Source organism: Schistocerca piceifrons, chromosome X, assembly GCF_021461385.2.
Source record: "Schistocerca piceifrons isolate TAMUIC-IGC-003096 chromosome X, iqSchPice1.1, whole genome shotgun sequence".
Classification (NCBI taxonomy): domain Eukaryota; kingdom Metazoa; phylum Arthropoda; class Insecta; order Orthoptera; family Acrididae; genus Schistocerca; species Schistocerca piceifrons.
In genome coordinates this window covers 654,135,395-654,159,316 of record NC_060149.1, presented here as the reverse complement: position 1 = coordinate 654,159,316, position 23,922 = coordinate 654,135,395, and the positions used below count along the sequence as shown (strand labels likewise).

General features: G+C 39.4%; 1 protein-coding gene across 4 annotated transcripts in view; it reads left to right on the top strand.

Moving 5' to 3' along the window:
- Positions 1–23,922, top strand: part of LOC124721188 (GTPase-activating protein and VPS9 domain-containing protein 1) — a 362,758-nt gene that overhangs the window by 235,177 nt on the left and 103,659 nt on the right. For all 4 annotated transcript variants that reach the window (XM_047246031.1, XM_047246029.1, XM_047246032.1 and 1 more), the window contains 3 exons: positions 8,669–8,835; positions 9,190–9,302; positions 22,020–22,111. In XM_047246031.1, the coding sequence (XP_047101987.1) occupies positions 8,669–8,835; positions 9,190–9,302; positions 22,020–22,111 (372 nt within the window). The remainder of the gene's footprint in view (positions 1–8,668; positions 8,836–9,189; positions 9,303–22,019; positions 22,112–23,922) is intronic.

Genomic DNA, 23,922 nt, shown 5'->3' with positions numbered 1-23,922 from the left:
ACTGATGGTGTTCCAAGTGCTGCAGTGTGGGCTGTATACATCCGCAGAATGCTGAAACATTGTATGTGCATTAGTGGAGTATGCAAAAAAAAAAAAAAAAAAAAAAAAAAAAAAACAAATTGTCCCACTCTGCCACCCAGATGAATATATGACACTGTGAGCAGTCATTGTGTGAAATGTTTTCTGTTTTGATGTCAGTATGCTGCTTGTTGCCTGGTGATGCATGTTGCTTTCTTTTGTGAAGTAACTGTTGGTGCAAAAGATTAAGAAGGTGGAAGTTTTCTGTATGAAATGCAATGTCTATCGAGAAGAAAGACTGTGCACTGCTAGAAAGTTGTCTTATTAGAGTGGGAGCAATAGCAACAGTGCTCTGTGGAAATATCACTGACAGAAACAGTTATGAAGAGGCCCCATGTCAATAAATGGGCTAAAGAGTATGATCATGAGATTTGAAAAGAAACAGGTGAATTAGACAGTGCAGTAAGGAGAGGGAGGCAGCCCATTCCCACGGAAGTTGTTGAAGAAGTTGCTGTAATTATAGCTGATCATGCAGCACATGCCTCAAATTCCACAGCCAGCACTCAAGCTGTTCACAGGAATTCTCTCTCCCCTGGTCAACAGTCCAAAATATTTTGCAGCATATTTTACACTGGTACCCTTACAGGTTGAATGTGCATGGAGTCCCAAGATGATTTAAAACACCATCACTTTGCCCTCCATTTTGTGGCATGTGTGGAAATGGATGACATGTGGCAGAGGAATATTCTTTGGGTGGACAAGGCACAGCTTACTCTGGGTGGTGTTGTGAATGCACAGAACTGTCACATATTAGTTTCTACTCTGCCACATGTTGTGCAAGAACACCCACTGCACTCAGCATATGTGACTGTGTGGTGTAGTTTCACAAGCTTTTTCAGTCTTGGTCCATTTTTCTTCGAGGAGATGACACCTCATGAGCCTGTTAGGTGCACATATTAAGGACCTCCTTGTGCAACATGTGATTCCGGCTTTGCAAGAAAGCAACTGTCTCTGCACCACTGTTTTCATGCAAGATGGGGTCACAACATGTTTCTTGCCTGGTGAAAGATTTACTTTGAGAAACCTTCTGTAATGACCACATCATCTTTAAGCAATTTCAAGATGTTTGCCTTCCAGATCCCCTGAACTAAGTCCATGTGACTTCTAATTCTGAAGTGATACCTGGAAGATGTTGTCTATCAGGGATGTATCTAGATTCTTCCTAACTGAAAGGATAGCATACAATAACATTTCACTCTTATTACACTGGATACACTCCGAGCAACTGTTGACCATGCCGTGTTACGGATTTAGCGTGTTGCTTAGTCAGGAGACCATATTGAAGACATGTAACTTGTGACCATATCCTAAACATGCCAGGACCACCATTATTGTGTGTTAAATGTTCCTCTCCTTTTCTTGCATCTGCAGCACATTCTGACTGCTTACAGCACCCTATGTTCACATGGTGGTAGAAAGTGGAACTATTATTTCTTTCATCACACTCTCCAAACACACCAATTAGTGAATGTACTTATGTTGTTTCAGTGTCCAGCAATGTATACAGCCCACACAGCAGCAGTCAGAACACCGACAGTTTACCGTATTTACTCGAATCTAAGCCGCACCTGAAAAATGAGACTCGAAATAAAGGGAAAAAAAATCCCGAATCTAAGCCGCACCTGAAATTTGAGACTCGAAATTCAAGGGGAGAGAAAAGTTTTAAGCCGCACCTCCAAATCAAAACAAAGTTGGTCCATTGTAATATGAGACACAATTTAGGTCGAATGAATGATGATACAGCTACAGTAGTTGGGTTCGAGTCGTAAGCTTAGCAGTTAAGCTTTACCACGTAGCCATTGCTATGCGTCAGGCGCTCCGTCCGTATGTATACGGGTACCCTTCCTTTCTCACGTGCTTCGTCTGGTTTGAGTCGATTGCTTATTTTGCTTTGATCTTATAAGTACCGTTTTCTTTGTTATAGGTGTTTGCGTCACTCTAAGCTGAAAATGCATTACTGCATTGTGTCATGCATTGTTTGTCGCATTCTGATAGTGCGTGTTTACGGCCTGTCGCCGCTCGCGACATGGCTTTCTTTTGTGCGCGCTACCGCTGCTTACAATAAAAAAAAAAAAAAAAAGAGAGGAATCGTCTCATTAGTGAAACAACGGCAAGAGACTGCTATTTGTTGTTACTTACACTGCTGCTTTCTTTGATAATGATCAACAAGAATCAAATAATAGACTGCGTATGATAGAACATGTTCTGAACGAGAGTTAGGCGAAAATTTTTCTCCATTTGAAAATCTTTGCGGCCGCTTCTTTATTACATCAAATTCTGCACAGAAATTAGAGTCATCTTAGATTTGAAAATCTAGTCACTTGCCGTGTTTCATTTCTGACTGTATCACTATTAGGCATAAGAATAATACGAATATGAACATGACACGATACATATATTCTTCCGCGTTTGCTGTTGTCTCACTCTAGTTTCGTAGTTTATTAGGCAGACAGGATTTAAATGAGATAGCAGCAAACATGAAAGAATACATGGCAAAATGTTTATATTCGTATTATTCTTATGGTGAAGAGAATACTGTATGTGATTCAAATTTCATCAGGTTCCTATTAGCAACCATCTCTTCTCACAGATAGGAAAAAATTCAGAACGTAGAGTTGGCCATATTGACAAACATCCCAAACAGTCTTGCCAGTCAGATTTTCGTAGTACACTGAAATTGTGCTACATTCGAAGATGAACAATATGGAATTTGCATTTACTTCGTTGGATTATGTATGAAAATGCAGTGGTCGAAACTCGCGGCGGAGAAAAAAAGCTCGTCTTCCACTTTTTTTTTTTTTTTAAATTTATTTACTGACGCAGAGGTTTTGGCGCCAGTATTTATCTTTGTGCCTACAAAGCATGCCTGCGTAGCGCTACATATATTTAACGGCAGAAGTTAGTTGTGGCGGCATGTACCAACATTTTTCATAACTTCCGCTTCCTTTGCACTCGATTCTAAGCCGCAGGCGGTTTTTTGGATTACGAAAACCGGAAAAAAAGTGCGGCTTAGATTCGAGTAAATACGGTAGTTATAATCAACCGATATATTTGATAGGACAGCAGTTAAAATCATTGTGTTCCCTAAATCTCATAAGGTAAATGTCAGGATGATTCCTTTGTAAGGGCACAGCCAGTTTCCTACCCTGCCGTTTCTCCCATTTCGAGCTTGTGCTTCATCTCTAATGACATCACCATTGACACGATATTGAACTCTAATTGAAGAATCCTTGGCCAAGTGGTGTAACAAGATAGTGATTGATACTCACGCATTGGAGTAACAGTTTGTTTATTTGCTGTGCATTAACTCATTACAGCTATAGAGGACAAATGTCCACAACTGGGTGCAATTGAAATGTTCATCTATTATAATATGTAACAGGTGCCCACTATGATGAAGTGTGAACATCGATAATGGTAATGAGCAGGGAGTGCCGTGGACACATAGCAATACGTCCCACAAGGCTGTGAGCTTGTGGGCAGCGAGGAGGAGATCCAGTGAAGTGAGGCCTTCGAGAATGGCTGACAGGTATATAGCGGCTGTAATCCTGGTGAAGGCGCAAGACGGCACTGTGAGTTGGGTAGCAGTAGCAGCAAGCATTGTGGTCTGAAGCATAAGCCCGAGAGTTGGTTGGGAGCCTGAAGCTGAACTCCCGTAGATGGGCTGACTGGCAACCCAAGTACCTGTTGAAGGAGAAATACAAGTGTAGTGTCACACAAGTAGGTGCCTGCAACTGCAGTGCTGTTTATTACAACCTATGCACTACATATCGGAATGGGTTGCGCCCCCAGACACTGTGGTGGCTGCAGGGAGCTTGGCAATAAGTAGCTCAGTGACTCTCGTATTGGCAAACAAGCTCCTGAGGTAAGGCAGGGGCTGTATCTGGCCCATGAGGCATATCCATGAGTGTTGTGGCCGAATATACATGGGTAAAGCACTGCATATACTACACTAATCTTTCTTCCACGAAAAAATGAAAATATACTGTACATATTTACAAAATAAGTGATATACTTCCACAGATTGTAAGTGAGTTGTTCCTCAATGATTTAGAAAAATTAAAAAAGTAAATATTTTTCATTTACACATTAATTAAAAAGCTAACACAAACATTTAAGTGTGTGCATTGTAAAGTTCATAAGATGATACCAAGGCTGTTACGGTCATGCATTGCTGAAACAAAAGCACTTTTTATGTCTTACTTGCACAGATCAATAATTTGTTTCTGCTAACAAATTCTTTAGTGTAGTGAGTTAGCCATTAATAAATCTTTTAGCCTCCTTTCAAACTGTACATTATAACGACAAAACTTTTTTTGATTGCTCGCCATTTACTGAAAATGCGTGTTCTTAAATAATGGGCACCTCTCTGGACCAACATTAGTAACTTTTAAGCCTTTAAGAAGAATGTTCTTATTCGAGGTGATGAGTCTATAAACTGAGCTGTAAGTTTGAAGGAGAGGAATATTGTCACATACTGCACATTGTCCATTATGATCTGTTGTTTATAGTCATTGGCTTGTGACTTGCAATTCACCAGTTTGATTCTACAAGCTGCTGTTATTAATCATTTAAGATTTGCAATTTCTGGAAGGTACTGGGACTTGCTTATTTCTGAGATATTGTAATTTACTAGAACAATCTATCTTTGTATAAATAGGAGCGCACATTGCTGAGGCGAGTAGTCCAACTCCATCTGTACCTGGATATGTACATAACAAGTGTGCTTGCAATGCGAAGTGTGCAGTGTGAAGTTCTTGCTGACAGCTCTTCTATTGTAAATGGTAGTTAATACCAGATTGTGATTTACATAGTTTGATGGAGACACCAGGTATGTTTGACATCAGCATTTCTGTGGTTCCAGTAAGACTATGCAGAAGACATTCCCTCACATACAGGAATTGGATTACAAACACTCCATTCCTCCAGTGGTTCACATTTTCTGGATACCGATGGACAGAAAAGCATCTGCAATTCAGATGAGCATCCAGTAATGTTTTTGGGAGACAGTGGACTGTATCTGAAAAAATGGCTAACTGGATTCCAGTGCACTGCTAAATACAGCAAGTGTGAATTTTACTTGGATTTTACAGCCCAGCGGTGGTTCGAGAAAAATGAGGAAAATCTCATTACCTGGGAAGAATATAATCCGAAAATTAGGAAATCATTTACCGACAACTAGACTTACACTGCATCTCATGGACGGTATCCAAAGCCATACGCTCGTAGAGAAAGGCTAGATAGCAGAAACATTAACAGAGTAATGGAAGTTGATTATGATTTGTGAAATTTGCAAAAAATAAAATAAAATTATGAAAATTACAGAAGCATAGTACCGTTTATCTCTGACACAACCTTCTGTAAGCACTTTCTAGACTGAATTAAGTATCTAGTAGCAGAAGTAATTCAAAAGTATTAAAGCAGTTTTCATCTAGAAGAGTCGGCCACTAACCAAATCTTCATTCTGAAACAAACATGTGAAAAGGGTTAGGATTACAACCCAGAGCTCTAACTGTTTCTTGTATTTTTTTCATAAATCACATGGCCATGTACACTAGTAAAATTGATTGAATTATGTGTAGAAAAAAAACGAAGACTGTAGTCATAGTAGGTGAATAAAATAACAGAGGTCGACCTTGTAGGAACAAGACAATAACAGGTGGGGAAATTGGTGTCTGTTTCATTTGAAACAACACTTGAGAGTATTACTGAGAGAACTCATAAAGACAGTTTTTCTGCTCCCACATAAAAGACAATAATGTTATTTATCAGGCCTGCACTGATGCATATGTAATTCAGGAAAACTGTGGAGATGTTGGTGGTAATAATATAATTGAGTGAATGTCAACAGAAGACATTGGTAAGAATTCAAATATTTCAAAATCAGTAATAACAGATAGAAACTAATTTGAGAAGTTACATACCCAGGAACCATGATTATAGGAATTATATCTAATGACTCTTCACTAAAAGAGTAGTTAATTTCTTTATCTAAATCACCGAACAAAATCACAGAATGTGACTTGGGAATTAAAATTTGGTCAGTACAAAACATAATTTGCCGTATTCCATGACCACTACATTGTAGATGTATTCTGTTAACAGGATTTCATATTTGAAACAGGTACATTGATGAAAATCTATGGAAAATTCCAAGAACCAGCCATTGGGGACTAGAGAAGACTAACGCTTGGAGCTGGAATAACTTCAGGCTAAGAATATTTTGTAATACAGACACAATAGTTCATTCAGTATTCCTCATCTGCAATCTTCATCTTCCATACTTTTTTTGGAGCACTACATAATCATATTGTTAGTAAGGGATTAATAAACAATGTGATGTGGCTGTTGTGGTCTAACAAGTAGAGCACTAGGCTCTGACCCTGGAGGTCTCAGTTTCAATCCCGGATGAGGGTAGGGAGAAAATTTTTCCTCATTCCAGTCCCTCCATGTTGGCCCCTGGTCTACTCATCCTGCTCTTAAATGAGTACTGGGATCTTTTCCAGGAATGGAAAGCTAGTGCCACAGTGAAGAAAGGCTGTGTTCTACCTACAATGAGACCAATATCCCCATCACAGGCTTGCACAATAGACTTCAACAAAACAGCCTCATACCGTGCTGATCAACCAGTGACATTACAGATGTGGAGATTAGAGTCTTATGAAATGACCAATGGATGATGCCACAAACAACACAAAAACATTAACAAAACAAAAAACTGAGGGGACCTTCATGAATGGGAAAAAGGGATTTTCAGTGGGGATGTTCTTGTTATGAATCCCTTCAGATATAATGTAAAATTGAAAATACCGTACCATACAGATGTAATTGTAAATCTACCAGAAGAAGAGTGTCTATTTGGGGGGGGGGGGGGGGGTGTAACATGATGAAGCAGGTACTTGCCTTTGCCACATGACTCTTATTCTTAGTGAGGGATATTTATGTCGTGATTATTAGAGCATTCTACTCTAAAAATGATGCCATTCAACTTCCAGTGTTACATAAAAAAGGCTCTGAGCACTATGGGACTTAACATCGGAGGTCATCAGTCCCATAGAACTTAGAACTACTTAAATCTAACTAACCTAAGGGGACACACACATCCATGCCCGAGGCAGGATTCGAACCTGTGACCGTAGCGGTCGCGCGGTTCCGGACTGAAGTGCCTAGAACCACTCGGCCACACTGGCCGGCTGTTAAAGTTCAGTAGATGAATCAACAAGCCTATGGCGATGTGTTTGTGGATGTGTTTATTGCTATTACGTATTATATGAGATCAGTATGAAAAGATACAGTACATATTTTGAAAGATTGCCAGAGGAATATGCATTCAGATATTTGTGAGTTACTCCAATAATCTCTATTGAGATAATATCTATGTAGTTCAGAAGTCTGTGATGAATAACATAATGTTGAGGTAGACACCTAACACTGAAATTCTAAGAACTTTGGGGAATAGATTGTCAGGCAGCTGCCAAAAAGCATGTACTTTTGAGGCCCCTCAATAAGCACATCATTATTCAGAATGAAACCACTTTATGCTATATGAAGTTCTTTAAATGCTGAAATGAAACTCTTGTCAGATGGGCATATTCTGTATGACAAAAATGGTAGTTCAGTCACAGATGAACAAAGTAGATTAAGATGATCTTCTCCCCTTGTATGCAATGTGTTGTTGTTGCCTCCAGTCCAATAACTGCTTTGATGCGGGTTTCCACACTACTCTATTATCCTGCACATGACATTTGATCTCATAATAACTACTGTAACCTACATACATTTGCAGTTGATACTGTGTATTCATGTCTTGTGCTCCCATCTACAATTTTACTCCCACCCTCCCTTCCCTACAGTACTAAGCTGATGATTCCTTCATGCCTCAGGATGAGTCCTATCAATCAGTCTCTTCTTTTAGTCAAGTTGTGCTGTAAATTCCTTTTCTTTACTGTTCGAATCAGTACTCCTTCATAAGTTACACAACCTACTCATCTAATCCTCAGCATTCTTGTGTAACAACTGTTTTGAAAACCTCTATTCTCTTATTGTCTGAACTGCTTATCATCCACATTTTGCTCCTGTACAGGGCTTCACTGCCTGTATCTTTTTTACTTCAGCCATAATTTATTTTGCTGCCCAAATAGCAGAACTTGTCTACTATTTTTAATGTCTCATTTCCTGAACTAATTGCTTAAGCAGCATCTGATTTAATTCAACTACATCACATTACGTTTGTTTCACTTTTGTTGATGTTCATCATATAATCTTTTTTCCGGACACTAGCTATTACATTCAACTGCTCTTCCAAGTCATTTGCTGTAACTGTAATTCTCTCTTCAAATTTCTCGTGGATTCTGCTTGCTCAGTGCGTGGAATGAATTAAGAAGAATTGCTCATCAATATAACAGTTTGTTACATGTAGTGTGATAGTTTTACATTTAGAAAATATTCTGCATATTTTGGTGCAGGGGCCAGGACTAAAATGATAAACACAATGTACACCACTGTTTTCTTTCTTGTATGAAGTGAAACGTAGCTATCCTGCATAGTGTTAGAAGGTAATTACGTGTGGCTTTTTCTGTTCCTTTTGCAGATTTGCTACTGGCTCCTAGTGCACTAATGATCAACAGTCAAGCTACTGTGACTGACGGAGCCTCTGTACCTCCTCCTCCCAGTAAACCTATCTCACATCCAACAACTTCTACAGGTGCCATTCCCAAAAGCATTAGTTTTGATAAAACAGCTGAACGTGGTGACAAGGTTTGTTCATTTTCTCTTCAAATCATTAACTGGAATGTCAGGTACCTTGTACAGTATTTACTGCTTATATGTGGTGTATGTGGATTTAGAGTGCTAGAGTATGAGTGACGTTCATCTTGAACTTTGGTTCATATATTGCAATGTCAGAATGGTTTACTTTTAATTTGCTCAGATCCTTCGTTTTTTGGCCCATAATATTAAATTTGTGACTGTTTATTCATTGTGAGAATTTTCGTTATTCTTTAAACTGGATGATGATGATGATGATGATGATGTGCATGTCTAATTTACTTATGTGTGAAAGTATGTGCCAGAATGTGTACTAGTGGTCTCACGTGTGTTTCACTGTTATAGGATGCACTAGATGAAGACTCAAAACACAAGAGAGGATTCTTCCGAAACTTCAAGCTACCTTTCAAAAGCAGACGTGTCAAATCTCTCAGGGGAACAGATGACCTAGGAACTCGGTATGTTGTTACTTATTTTATAGTGGGTGATTTTGCTAAAAGTGGGCAAACTGCAGAAAACAATCACTGGGGTGATAAGTAGCAGAAAAGGTCACGTGGACATAGGGCCAGAAATCTGTTCTACGGGATGTACATCCACTTGAAGGTGGAGATGAAAGATCTTCGACAGTGACTCTTGATCAGCACCAGTCAGGTGACCCGCGCAAATTTTCATTGTCGTCATTAACTTGTACAGCTTATGGTGGTTTGTATTAAAATATCCTCATCTGGACAGGAATGTGTGTGTGAGTACAGGTTGTGATGTAGATGACATATGGAAGTTTAGGTCTGACCATGAGTCAGGCACTGATAGCCATAGCAGTTAAAGCAACTGCTTGTGTAAAAGGTTCAAGTCGCGGTCTGCCACTTACCCCATTACATTCAATCAGTTATGTAAGGCAATGTGACTATTTACAATTAGATGTCAGTAAGTGAAACAGAGACTCTATTGTTTCATAACAGGAAGCTTTCAGGAGGACCTGCAGAATGTCAGGTAAAGTGTTTTTTGTATTTGTAATTCACTAGGTGTCAGAAGTAACTTTAACTGCTGTTTCCCAGTGAAATATCTGAAGTGTGACACTAACTCAGTTTCACGGAAACTGTGGGTAAAAAATGGAATTTATTATTTTCCAATTCAGAGAACTATGTAAATTACTTGTGAAAAGCTATAGTATGCAAGTATTCTCATGGTAGAAATCGTATTGTTGAGTACCGCATATAGTTCTCAAAAATAAAAGTAAAATCTGTTTATTGTGTCTCAAATTAAAAACTCTGAGAATGAAATGTAAACAATATGGGGAGTAGTCAGAAGAAAGCTGCAAAGTTTATAAACGGACAGGATGCTTTATTTATTGAAGAAAATGACAGTTGACACTTATTAAGACAAACAAAACAAACATTTGTTATTGTCACTTCCTAAACACAATAAAGGAAATTGATCCAGTGTGTTCAGAAAAAAATTACTTAAGCAATAACAAGAAACTAAATTATAAGCATTCAGTCAACTTAAGATTGCACAACCTTCTGGGGAAAACGTGAAACTAGTTTTTGTTTTGAGACTAGTAATTATCATACAGTTGATAACATTTCGAGCAAAATATGTATTCTGCATGCATAGCTGCTGTTCTCATGTATGTGTGTTGCGTATAACTTTCAGAAGGCATATTCCTTGAAAGACAGATGTATGGTGTTTTTAGTATACTCTGTCTCAAAAGGAAGTTATGGTGACATTTTTAATCAAGGTTATGTTTATTTATTATAATATAATTGCCTGAAGAAAATGTTATGGAGATGGAAGAGGAAGTAAATGAAAGTGAGATGCAAAATGTGCGAGAAGAATTTGGTGGAGCATTGAAAGACCTAAGCCGGAACAAGTCCACCTGGAGCAGACGACGTGTCCTCTAATTGGTTCAGGTAGTTGGGAAAGCTAACCATGACAAAATTATTTCAATTGATGTGCAAGCTATGTGACAGATGATATATCCTTTGACTTGAAGAAGAGGAGTGTAACAATTCAAATTCCAAATAAGACAGGTGTGATTATTACTGAATTATCAGTTTAATAAGACATGGTATCATAATATTGCCAGAAATTATTCACATAAGAATGGATAAATTGATAGAGGCTATCCAAGGGAAGATCAGTTTGGGTTAAAATCACTCCACTCCATAACTACTGTGGTGGCAGGGGTAAAGCAGATGTAATGGATCTATAGATACAGAAAAAACAGCCTTAGTTGTACAAATTTGGATAATTTAATCTTCACATGTGACATATTTCGCCTGTCTTAGGCATCATCAGACAATCTGGGGAAATTACAGACTGGTGTAAGTATGAATTCCTATTAAAGACAATAATAAATTAAGAATAACAGAAGGAAGACAAACATTGTTTGAACTGTGAAGCATGTGGCCACATTTGTTTTCTAGAGGGTGGCTAGGGGTAGAAATTTCAACTCATACAATTTTGCACCATAACTGAGCTTACCAATAAAAACTCTTGCTAATCGTGTCCTAGACATTGAACGTAGTCGAAAGTACCATAAAACCGGGAGGTAACAGCCAGATAGCCACAGTCAATGCTTCATTAGATCATTGACAAAATTCATCCTACTCATAACCGAGGCGTCACATGTGATTAAGAGTGCAAGAGAACTGGTAGGAAATGTTGAGATAGCCACTGTCAGTGCTTCATTACTTCACCTAGAAGAAACTTAAAAAAAGGTAGTCATAGTAGGAAAAAGAAAGCCACCAAAGAGTACAAGGGGGTACCTAACTTAAGCAAATAGGCAAATTCAGTGAGCAGAAAATACACTCATATAACAGCTAGGCCAGTATACCTTTGGCAAATGAATGGGCACTAATAAGGATAAAGAAACACATGAAAAGTTTTGGTAAAAATATGAAGCAACAAAGCCATAAGCAATGCTAAACTGGAAAACTGACTGTAATGATGGTGACTTACACATGAAGAAACTGCACTATGAACACAAATCTGGTCTGTTTACAACACTGTGGGCATGCGCTGTCATGCTGCCAACTAGACTGCCAACCAGGTGTCAGGGTCCTGTGGAGCCTTAGTGAGAAAAGGCTCACAAGGTGTCATCCTAAAACTTAACTGATTTCTAAGACTTAAATAGAATATTCAGTAAGTAATATATGTGGCAGCCATCATTTAAAGATACACATCAATACATCAAAAAAGTGTGATGTTTCGAACAGACTTGTTCGTTTATTAAATTCAGAGATTTGAAAAAGATATGCTTAGGAATTTCAGACTCTTCCAATAAACTCAGTTTCTTGCCTTTGTTAGCCACATGAAAGATTTTAAGGTTTTCTAAATCTGGAACTGATGGCCAGAAAGTGCTGGACAAAGGGGAAAAATTTTTTCACCTGACCATTTTTTGTCAGTAGATGCTCATTGAGGCTAACCCTTTGCATGCTTTACTGTTTTCCTTTTTCCTACTGTCATTACCTTTTTTCTTGTTGCTTCTGCGTGATGTAATGAAACATTGACAGTGGCTATCAGGCTGTTTCCTCTCAGTTCTGTGGGACTTGCAATTACATTTGATATCTCAGTCATGGTTAGCAAGGGTTTTTATTGGTAAGCTCAGTTGTGGTCAATATCTTATAAAGTTGAAATTTGTGCCCCTCACCACCTCCTAAAACAAAAATGTGACCATGTGCTCCATAGTTATTTTTAATTCATTTATTACTGTTTTTAATAGCAATTTATACTTACACTAGTTTGTAGTTTTCCTCAGATTGTCTGATTGTGCCTAGAACAGGTGAAACACATCACATGTGAAGATTAAATAAATTGATCTTGTGCAACCAAGACTGTTTTTTTTCTGTTTTTAAAGATCAGTTTTGGTTCCAGAGAAGTGTAGAAATACTTGAGGCTGTACTTATCATTTAACCTGTCTTAAAAGACAGAGTTAAGAAAGACAAACATGGGCCAACATTGGCAAACCAAGCTAATGCCCGTATGTTAAGAACAGCTGAAATAATCTCTAAAGCTGATCCAGAAGCTATAAGATGGCAGCCCATTACTATACTTGATTCTTGTCTGCCAGCAAATGGCTGGAACATCATAACTTTATGCTTTCAAGTCTTAACAGGGAAATAACTGGATCGGCCAACATGTTACTGATTTAGTGGTAAAAAAGGATCCAACATGTAATTTAGAAGGCATAGCCAATAAAAAAACACCAGCTAGATGACATATTGGCAAAAAAAGGAATTGTGCAAGAACAGCTCTGTTAGGAGCAGCTGAAGCGGTGGGCAAACACGTTGCAACAAATTATTCCGGCACCTTTTCTGAAATGAAGCCATTTGTTGGCAGAAAAACCAACAGATGTGAATTGAAATGGGTAGCATGAGTCAGGCTTGGGGAGGTGAGGGTGGGCCAATATGAAGTGGTGGGCAAGACATAGTTCGCAGCAAACTTAGGCGAAGTTAAAGAAAAGTGGTGGCCGCCACTCAGGCTTGTGGCAGCTACAGAAACCGCGTTTCGGCCGACGGGTGGCAGGGTACCTCCAGCACAGCCACATGGCTTGCTCCACCTTGATTAGTCAGGAGCCAAGAAAATCGTGGGGGCGGCATGGAAAGTTCCGAAGCGTGGCCTGGTCAACTTCGCCTAGTGACGTTACCGTCGTCAGCACACGAGGGAGGCGCGTGATCGAGATTGCCCACCTCGGTGCTGACTTGCTGCTACCAGACCATGGGACGAGAAAATTACAGGCAGCTGAAGCTACTGGCTAATGCTTGACCGTAACAAGAAAATGAAATAAACCTTTTGAAAGAAAATAGAGATAGAATCCCCTACTATCTGGCTCAACCTTACACTCCTCCCCCTTCTGTGGGAGCAGGAAACGTATGTGATTTTGCTCAATGCAGTTGTTATTTAAATGTTGACAATTTTAGTTTGCAAAGACAAAATAGACATTATATGATTGTTAAAGGTTCCCACGGAAGACAGCAGGGGCCTTTAACGAGGGGTGGGAGTAGAGACTTTTAAGACCTCTTAGGGGTCACAAAGGGGTTTACACACTTCAACAATATTATATTTACACAAGAACAAGGAATAAATGTTATGAAACATCAAAACAAAATTACATCAGTTAACACGTGTAAATAAAACACATTGGAAAGTAATAGTTTGAATCAGGAGTACACACCAAGCGTCTTTATCTCTTAAATGAATTTAAAAACAATTGCGTATCACCACTGACGTTACACGCAAGGCTGAGTGGCACAATGCGGTGCTTTGCGTTGTCCTCGGCGGGTAGCGCACAAGCTGCCGGCTCTAAGGGGGTGTGGCGGTGGTCAAGCCCATCCACTGGAACTCAGCGCAGTGGAGTATGAGGGGAGGTTCACATGTTTCACACACATTTAAAAGAGTTAACCCTAGGGGAGCACTTCACTATGCTGCGTAAGCTTTCACATTAATTAATAACACAGTTGAACTCTTAAAACTAAAGGAGGGCACATACCTTGATAGGCTTTTCTTTTGAATTGTGGGCGATATTTACCATGAGGCTGGGGTTCTGGAACTATAGGAGGGGATGGTTGTAACCGTTTGCAGAATCCCTTTTTGTACGAGATCCATATCAGTACAATAATAAAAATAGCAGTGAACAGGGTTACTGTGACACTGGGTATAATAGTTGTATGTAGATTAGTGGCTGTCTGCCATTCACTTAAGTGTGTTAACAGGCGATCGTAAGAGATTTGTCCTCTCTCGTGTTTTAAAAGGTCATTGATTGATGTTAAAAGGTGATCATTCGAAACATTAGATAAAACAGGTAATTCAGTTGACAAAGGAACCCGTATGAACTTACAGGTAGGAAAAACATAGGTAAATGGGCACCATACCAGCATGAAAGGTTACAACTGGCATAATAACATCGCAATAGGAACTGTTTGCTAAAAATCCACTGTCTGCGATTTCTATCTCGTATGTTTGCGACTGGAAATTATGTTCATAGCCACAAAGTGTTAACATCGTAGGTTGGTTTAATGCGTATAGGAGGTTTGTGCTAATGGTCCTAAACCAGGGTTCCGCTAGGCAAACTACAGTTTGTGAACAGGGTGCCAATTGACGCTTTCCCAAGAAAAGGCTAATCTCACGTCCCGTACGGTTGTTTCGAAGGGTGATTTCACGGCACATGAAATTATGAACATGTATGCATTCATTCAACTGATTCTGGCACATCGTAGTATACTTTTGGTGATCTGGACTAATGACAAGAATGTCTGCTGTATTCCAACATATATACTGTCTGGTTGCTGACCACCCAACAGGGAACACGTGTGTCTTGTAACACTTGAACTGACAATTCGAGGGGCAAGGGGTATAAGTATATGGAACCCTAGGGTGTTGGCATGTTTTAATAACTCAGTCCTAGCCATAGCATGATTATCGGGTAACATAGATTCATGTATGGGCAATACTAAACACATTGGTGGTTGCAAATCGGTGGTAACATTCTGCAGTACTTGAATAAATTGTTTAAGAGGTAAAAGTTCTGAACTCAGAACTCCTCGCAATCCTAATTGTATTGTGACACATAAATTGACAAGTAGCAGTTAGATAGTCTGCATGTTATGTGATAGTGTTTGTATGGCATCAGATGTTTCAAGGTTTAGCGTAAGATTGGATACCTCAGCTTGTATAGTCGTGAAGTCCCATTTTACGGAGTTCTTAAAAGATTCATATTGGTGAAGTATCATAGCTGTAACACTGCATATTTGCCTACTGGCTGGTAACAGATTGTCTTCAATGTGCGTTAATTGTGCCTGTTGGCATAACATCATCTCATGTTTCTGTTGAGTAAATGTGTCGATTTGGCTGATATCTTTGTTCCAATGTTGGACATCTTTATGATCACGGACTCCGAACACAGCTTTTAGTATGGCACCTCCGGCATTGAACCAGACTCGTTTTACGCATGGGGCTGGTACGTGTTGAAGGTGATCAATATTTTGCCTAAGATGACGTAATACCAGTAAAGCTTTCTTCTGACCGGATTATACAAGCAATGATTCATATCCTAACATTTGATCGGCAGTTTGTTGCAACGCCAACTGTACCTTTATGAGGGGCATAGTATCAAGTTCTGTGTTAATCACTAGATGATGTGGAGTATACCATAGACTTTCAGGTTTCTCAAACATGATACCTTACACTAGTGGGTGGTTTGTAAACGATGGGGCACTGGAAACCATACAAATAGCTGACAGCAGAAGTATCCTCTTCATGATGAGGTGATAGTCAAGGACAATGAAGGCCGGCCAGTGTGGCCGTGCGGTTCTAGGTGCTTCAGTTTGGAACCGTGTGACCACTACGGTTGCAGGTTTGAATCCTGCCTCGGGCATGGATGTGGGTGATGTCCTTAGGTTAGTTAGGTTTAAGTAGTTCTAAGTTCTAGGGGACTGATGACCACAGATGTTAAGTCCCATAGTGCTCAGAGCCATTTTAAGGACAGTGAAGTGGCAAATGTAATAGGCCAGGTAGCAGAGCACTTGTGCCCACGTAATTTCAAACTTCCAAAATCTGGAAAGAAACAATGGTCTGAAATCCCGGCAGTCCAAGGTGGCGAAAATACGTTGAAGAACAACAGAAAAAATGACAATCATTTGTTTTATTACCTTGAGTGTAGAGTAGTGAACGAAGATAGAATGTGCACACCAATAGGTCTTGCAGACACGGTTCGAAAGAGGTGACTGAAGGTTACAAGGAGAGCAGATCTCCCTTTATATTGGGGAACAAACGTATTTGCGGAAGTGAAGGCGAAGTATTTGCTGAGCAACGAGTTGGGTCAGCGATTTTTCAAGTCAGTGGCCGTTGAGCTTCGAACTACACAGTACACAAAGTGTTTGACCTGAAAGTTGATGGCGATAGCACTAATAATGCGGGTAGGGGTCAGCGCGGCAGCTACATCAGAGCGGCGCGGGGCAGGTGACTTCGAGGCCGATTCTCGTGCTACATCGCTGCACTACGCAGGAAGTAAGCAGCGGGTCTAAGAACGATAGGGAAATAAAGCATACTGATGCTGTTTACTGTGCTGACTGTACATTGCACTCTGTTACTTGCAGAACAGAAACTCCCCATGTTTCTGGGCTCCTGCACCCGATGAACATATTTATGTGATTCAGAGTGAGAAGTGACAAATATAAATGTCACAAAAGGGGTATAATATTTCTGAATAAGAAGGATAGATGAGCGCAGTTGATATGGTTTATTCAATGACGACCAACAAAACAATAATTATAAGGCATGTAATTATGGGTTCATGCACCCATTGAATAGATAAGTTCGTCTGCTAGGTTTGGGTTCCTGCTCTCAGGCACGAAAATTGTGTCATTGAATGTCAACATAATTGAAAGCAAGAAGAAAAAAACAAAACTTGGTGAGAATCTAGAAACTTCCACAGTGGAAACAGAAAGCGTAAGGGATCGAGTTAGAAAAGACTAAGTTGAGCGTAATTTCTGATGAGCTTTTCCTTTATGAAGGCACATCATTGACACAATGGTACCGCCTACGTAACCGTTTATGCGACCACGTCACAAGGCAGTGGGTAGGGTTGAAATCCTAATGACCGCTCACTTGGCCCTAATGGCCGCTTACTTGGCAGGGAGGGCAAGGCTTGCGGTTTGTAAACAAACTGCATGTGGCTATCTTGCCTGGAGTTAACCACATGACTTTCTCTTTTGCATTTGGTATACAAAAACATGTAGCATCATGAACACTTACTTTGTTGTCTCTCCAACAATAAAATAGCACTTAGGGAGGGCTCCTTTTACTTTTAAAGTAACATATTTGATGTTTAACTTGAACTTAGGTATTCTTGTTAATTGAAACCACTGTCTCTCTAGCCTGGTGTTCGAATTGTTTTTTCTCTTTTTAACATTGTTATTATGGGTGTCTGAGCTCTTAGCATAAACATACGCATAATGTGGTGCATCCCAAACCGTAAGTAGAGGGTGTCAGGTTGTCAGTGATCTTATGCCAATGGCAGTTACAAATACGTGTTACTAACATGCTTTTATGGCAGAGCTTTAACAGTTGTTCCTGTTCGCCATTCACTAAGTCAACATGTGAAGTGTCATTCCTTTTGAGATATAAAAGATTGCTTGATTCTCACTCTGTGTGTTCTACTGACAAGGACAACTTTTCCCCTTAATTCCGTTACTAGTGAGTGATTGTGTTTCCAGCTCTTTACCGCTACAACAGCGTTACTGGAGACATTGAGTGCTGCAAGACAGAATAATTATGAAAAACTCCAATCCCTTCCCATTAATATATGACATCCTAACTTCCATTACAAATGGTTGCCAATACTTATGAATACTTGCAAATAACATGCACAACTTAAATGAATACATTGCAATGACAGCAGTTTTCTGTCAGTTAATTCTCTTGCTTCACTAAAGACTTTTCCAATTAAATACATGGCACGCTGGACCTAGTCCCTGGATCGATATACGTGTTTTGACTTTAGAGCATATCTAGGTTGCGCTATGGGTGGTTGCACTACTTTCTTTCTTGTCTTCTTGGCTGGGGCTACTTGTGTAGCAGGCTCTGCTTTACTGTCAAGTGGAGGTGGCTCAGAACTCTTATACAACTTTAACCTGTCAAAATGAACGATCACTGTCCGGTCTGCTAACTGAATTTCTGCATTTACTGGTGAAGTAAGCCGCATGATGGGGTATGGACCTTCCATACATAGGAGTAAACTTCTTCATCGTTCCCTTCTTAACTACTGGATTGCGCAACATCACTACATCCCCTACCTTGCGCTCGGCCATAATTGCTCTCTCATTATTCTTTTCTAACTGCTGAGCCGTAGCTTTTTCATTGTTTCCTCTTACTTTTTTCCAAATAGCTTTTAAACGTCATGCCAAACCATTCATGTCTGTGGATCTAATCCCTGGGGGCAGTTTGTCAATTTCAAAAGGTGAATTCATGGGTCGGCCATATACGGCCTCATAGGGCGAGTATCCAGTGACCTCATGGACACAGCTATAATATGCTGACATGACGTATTGGACGTACCTGTCCCAATCAGAATGATTTTTATTGACACAATAAGAAAGCATACATGTAACTGTGCGGTCGACTCGCTCTAAGCATCAGTTAGCCTTAGGGTGAAATGGGGTCGTTCTCCACTTTTTGATTCGCAGTAGTTGACAAACTTCTGTAAATAATGCTGACATAAAGTTTGTGCCTTGATCTGTAAGTACAGCTTCAGGACTTCCATCAGGCAACAACAAGTGGGTGAGAAATGCTCAAGTTTCTGCTACAGTTTCTGCTGACATGTCTGGTATGGGGACAAGAATTAGGAATCTGGAAAAATGATCTATAATTGACAATATGTATCAGTTATTCTGTGGTCTCAAAGGGAAAGGACTGACAATATCTGCTGCTACTAGTCCCAGAGGCAAGTGGCTTCTGGCACTTGTTGCAAAGGTAACTTTGTTCGAGGCAGCAGTGACCTCCTAACGCAGGGCAAACAATTTTTTATGTACTTTTGCACATCTCGCTGTCTGCCTTCCCAGAAAAAACAGGCGGCTATTTGGCAATTGGTGGCGAGAAGACCATTATGACATGCTTGCAGGCTATCATGACATAGTGCTATTATCTTAGGACGTAATTCTTTCAGGATTACTACTCGTTTACCCAGTGGGGTTATTTGATACAAAATTCCATCTTCGACAGAAAATTTGGTCAAAGATTCATACCTCTGGCATTCAACATCTCTTTGCTGTGCTTCCCTTAGTTCTTCAATAGAAATATCATTGGCAACAATTACTGTAACCTTCCGGTTTAACACATCAGCATTTTGATGCAACTTGCCTGGTTTATGTTTCACCTCGTATTCAAATTCGCTCAATTTTAAAGCCCAACGAGTTAATCTGCTGCTGGGATCTTTCAAGCTTAGCATCCACTGTAATGCGGCGTGATCCACGATGACAGTAAACTTCCTCCTGCACAAATAGCATCGAAAGTAGGTTACGACAAACATGAGTGCTGAAAGTTCCTTCTCAGTTGTACTGTAATTCAATTCCGCTATGTTAACCTGTCGAGACACATAACCAATTGGTCGTTCTTCTCCATTGATTTCTTGTGACAAAATGTCTCCTACGGCATAATCTGAGGCATCTACCGACAGAATAAATGGTTTTTCAAATTCTGGGTAGGCTAGCACAGGGGCTCTAGTCAAAACATGTTGAATTTTTTGCATCGCTTCATCACATTCCTTGGTTCAGGTGAAACTAACTCCTTTCTTCAATAGTTTAGTCAGGGACTTAGCAATGGTAGCATACTTGTTCACAAAACGTCTATAATAATTTGCATGGTCTAAGAATGACTGTAATTTTTTGGTACTTGTTGTTGGAAAGTCCTTTACTGCTGTGGTCAAACGGGGTTCCAGTTTGGTGTTCAGCTCAGGGGCAAAGTATTGAATTACCTGCAAACAGTAATGGAGTGCATTTCATCGACTTGCATCAGAGTCTCTACTCTGAAGTCTAGCAGTGATGTTCCACACATGGATCACCTCTCCACTAGCATTCTGCAAAGTTTTCTGTGGGTGTGTCCATACATCTGATTGGCTTTCGCATGTTCATCTTGCTAACTGAATTACTTAACAGTAACTTTCATAACTATTGCTTAGTGTCTTCTTGTTCCCGCCTGAATAGTAAACTTTGATTTGGTGACATAAATAACACTGAAGTTAGCAAAAAGCACCACTGTGTTTTGTAAAAAAAAAAAGCACCACTAAGTTTGACAAAAAAGCATCATTTAATTTTGCAAAAAACATCTCCGGATTTGCCAAAAAGCTAAACACCACCAAATCTGCTAAAAAAGAACTTAGCACTGAATTTGGCTGAATGAACAATCAACATCTAATTTGGGTGGGGGGGGGGGGGGGGGAGAATTGGGCAAAAGTAACACAGATTTTGGCAAGAAATACGGAATTTGACAAGAAACATGTAATCTGTCAAAAGCAAATTTGGCAGAAAAAACATTTAATTTGGCAAAAAAAAAAAAACCACCAAATTTGCTCATTAAGTAAAATGATATTTTACTGTTCAATGAAATTATTGGTAATATGAGGAAGGGGGAGTGGGGGGGGGGGGGTGTTAACTCTGAGAGGGCAATGCTATTTGTAGACATAGTACTGAGTTCTCCCGCTACATGTGGGTAGTTGAGACATTCATGAAACAACTGCGTAGGCAACGTCAGTGTGTAGGTGAATGTGTGAGCATAGTGTTGTGTTTCTCTGACTGTCGGTGTGTCCTGCAAAAAAAAAAAAAAAAAAAAAAAAAAAAAGCTTCAAGAGGCTTTCTTGGAGGATGCTATGAGCCCATACAGAAGGTTTTGACTGGTTTGGACACTTGCAACATGGTGAGTTAAGTATTGAAGACAAACCTCATTCTGGATGCCCTGCAACATTGCAAAATGAGGAAAACATTGAAACAAAGCCACCAAAAAAAAAAATCAGCAAGAATTTTTGTTTCACAATTGACTAAATTTCAACAGAGACAGGCTTGAATTGGATTGCATGCCATTGAATTTTGAGTACAACATGAGGACATCATGCATCTAAAGTGGTGAGGTTGCTCTTGGGATTTGGAGCCAATTTATCATGCACGGGATGCTCTTGCATGAAGGATTGTAGCCCTAACACTGCAACCATGAACCATATATGACTGCCAGAGGACACTTGTTCAACAGTGGAAGCTATTATCACAAGTCATGCTGAACAGTTTGATCTGGTTTATGTAGAATTGTATAGTCTGAATGCTGTGGTGGAGAAAAATAATACTCAGTAATAGTTACCCATTGGCTGTAGCCATTTTTCTGGTATATCTTATATTCCTGGTGCAGGAAGAACATGGAAATGCTTTCATTCCAGTGTAACTGTTGAAGAGGGATGGCACAATTTATCGTCGAAAGTCCAGAAATACATTCAGAGAAACTACACTAAGATACTGCTATTCCATTAGGTTCACCAGTCATCCAGTGGGCTCTCAAAGTGTAAAAAGATAAAAGAATCTCCATTTTGTTTTTTACTAGGATTGAAATTTGTTTCCAGTTACTAGTGGCACAATACAGTGGTGCTTTATTTATTCTTTTTATGTGCACATTATTAATTTTATTGTTATTTTCAGCTATGAATCGAGTCTGAATGCCACTGAAACTGATGGTTCATCACATCGACTGCGAAGAGGACTTTCTGAAGAAGCTCGGCCACTACACTCTGGTATAGTGAATCTTTTGTTTTTAATAGATTCAAGTAATTGCCTAAGTGTCGTCGTTATTGCACACCAGCTGTAACATATTACTCAGCATTGTTTCAAAGTAATACTTATCTAGCTTATACATTCAAGAAATTGTAATGTACTGGTGTACCAGTATTTATTTTATTGCTTTCATTCATTTTGCTATTAGTTTTATTAAGGAATAGGGATGTTATGTGATATGTGGATTTTACATATTCTCACTATATTGTGAGTTCTACAGCAATCAATACACTTTAGAAATAACATATTGTTTTAGTCTAAGTCACATATTTTTATTTTATCTACTGACTACCGGTTTTGGTATACAATACCATCCTCGGGCCATCCCCTGGCATGCATTCATCACACTCGCTTCCCAATTTGAAACAAGCATGATGACTGCATGCCAGGGTATGGTCTGAGGGTGGTAGTGTATACTGAAACCGTTAGCCTGTAGACGAAATAAAAAAAAAAAAAAATGACTATAGACTAAACCATACATTATTTCTGTTGTGAAATTTGGTTTCTTTTCTAATCCTGAATTAACAAACTTCAAATGCGGAATGGTAGTTGGAGCTAGACACATGGGCCATTCCATTACAGAAATCGTTAGGGAATTCAATGTTCTAAGATGCACAACATCGAGAGTGCCAAGAATACAGAATTTCAGGCATTACCTCTAACTAACAAGTTCGATGGCTGTCACTTAATGACCAAGAGCAGCAGTGTTTGCTTAGAGTTGTCAGTGTTAACATACAAGCAACGCTGTATGAACTGGGTCCTCTGGTCCAACTGAACCGATCATTGATGAGAAATGATTATGTTTTGCTACTTGGAGACCATTTGCATCCATTCATGGTCTTCACGTTCCCAAACAATGATGTGCCATGTCACCAGACCACAACTGTTTAAAACTGGTTTGAAGAACATTGTGGACAATTCAAGCAAAAGATTTGGTCACCCAGATTGCGTAAGATGAATACCATAGAACATTTACGGAACATAATCAAGAGGTCAGTTTGTGCACGATATCCTGCACTGACAATACTTTTACAGTTCTGGATGGCTGTAGAGGCAGTGTGGCTCAATATTTCTGGAGGGGATTTCCAACAACTTGCCATGTCGACTTGCTGCACTATGCCAGGCAAAAGGAGGTCCAACATGGTATTAGGATGTATCCTATGACTTTTGTCACCTCAATGTAATATTAGCAGTAAGATTCATGATATTAAAAGGCTAATCTCTTAATAAAATTAGATATCTTCAATTGATGATGCTACTTGACTTGGGCTTCAGCACAGTTTCAGATGATTTGCACTGACATTTTCTACACAAGTAAGTGCAAAATATCTTTGTAACACAAACAGAAAATCTTTTTATGGCATGTGACTTCTTTCGTTTACAGGAAAAGACCACTTTGTGAAACACAGCTTTTTTATTCACACTTGATATCTTGCAAATAATAAATGCACGTGAATAGATAGATTCTTTATTCTTAGATTCCAGAATTCTCACATTGCTGATTAATGACCAAATGACCAGAGTATTTTAACAGATAAAGCTTTTTAGGGAAAAATTTTTCACTAATTGTTTGTTATACTGGACAGCTAATGTTCAACAGAAAGGAAAGTAGCATTGATGTACCTCAGAGAAGCATATAGATTGCCACATACATTCAGTAATAGTATTAGACTGTGTGCTTACATAGCTGTTATGTTTAGGGAAGTAGCAACAGTGAGGAAATCGTAAATAAAGATGGGAAGATGTGGACAAAATTTTGTCTTGATATGAA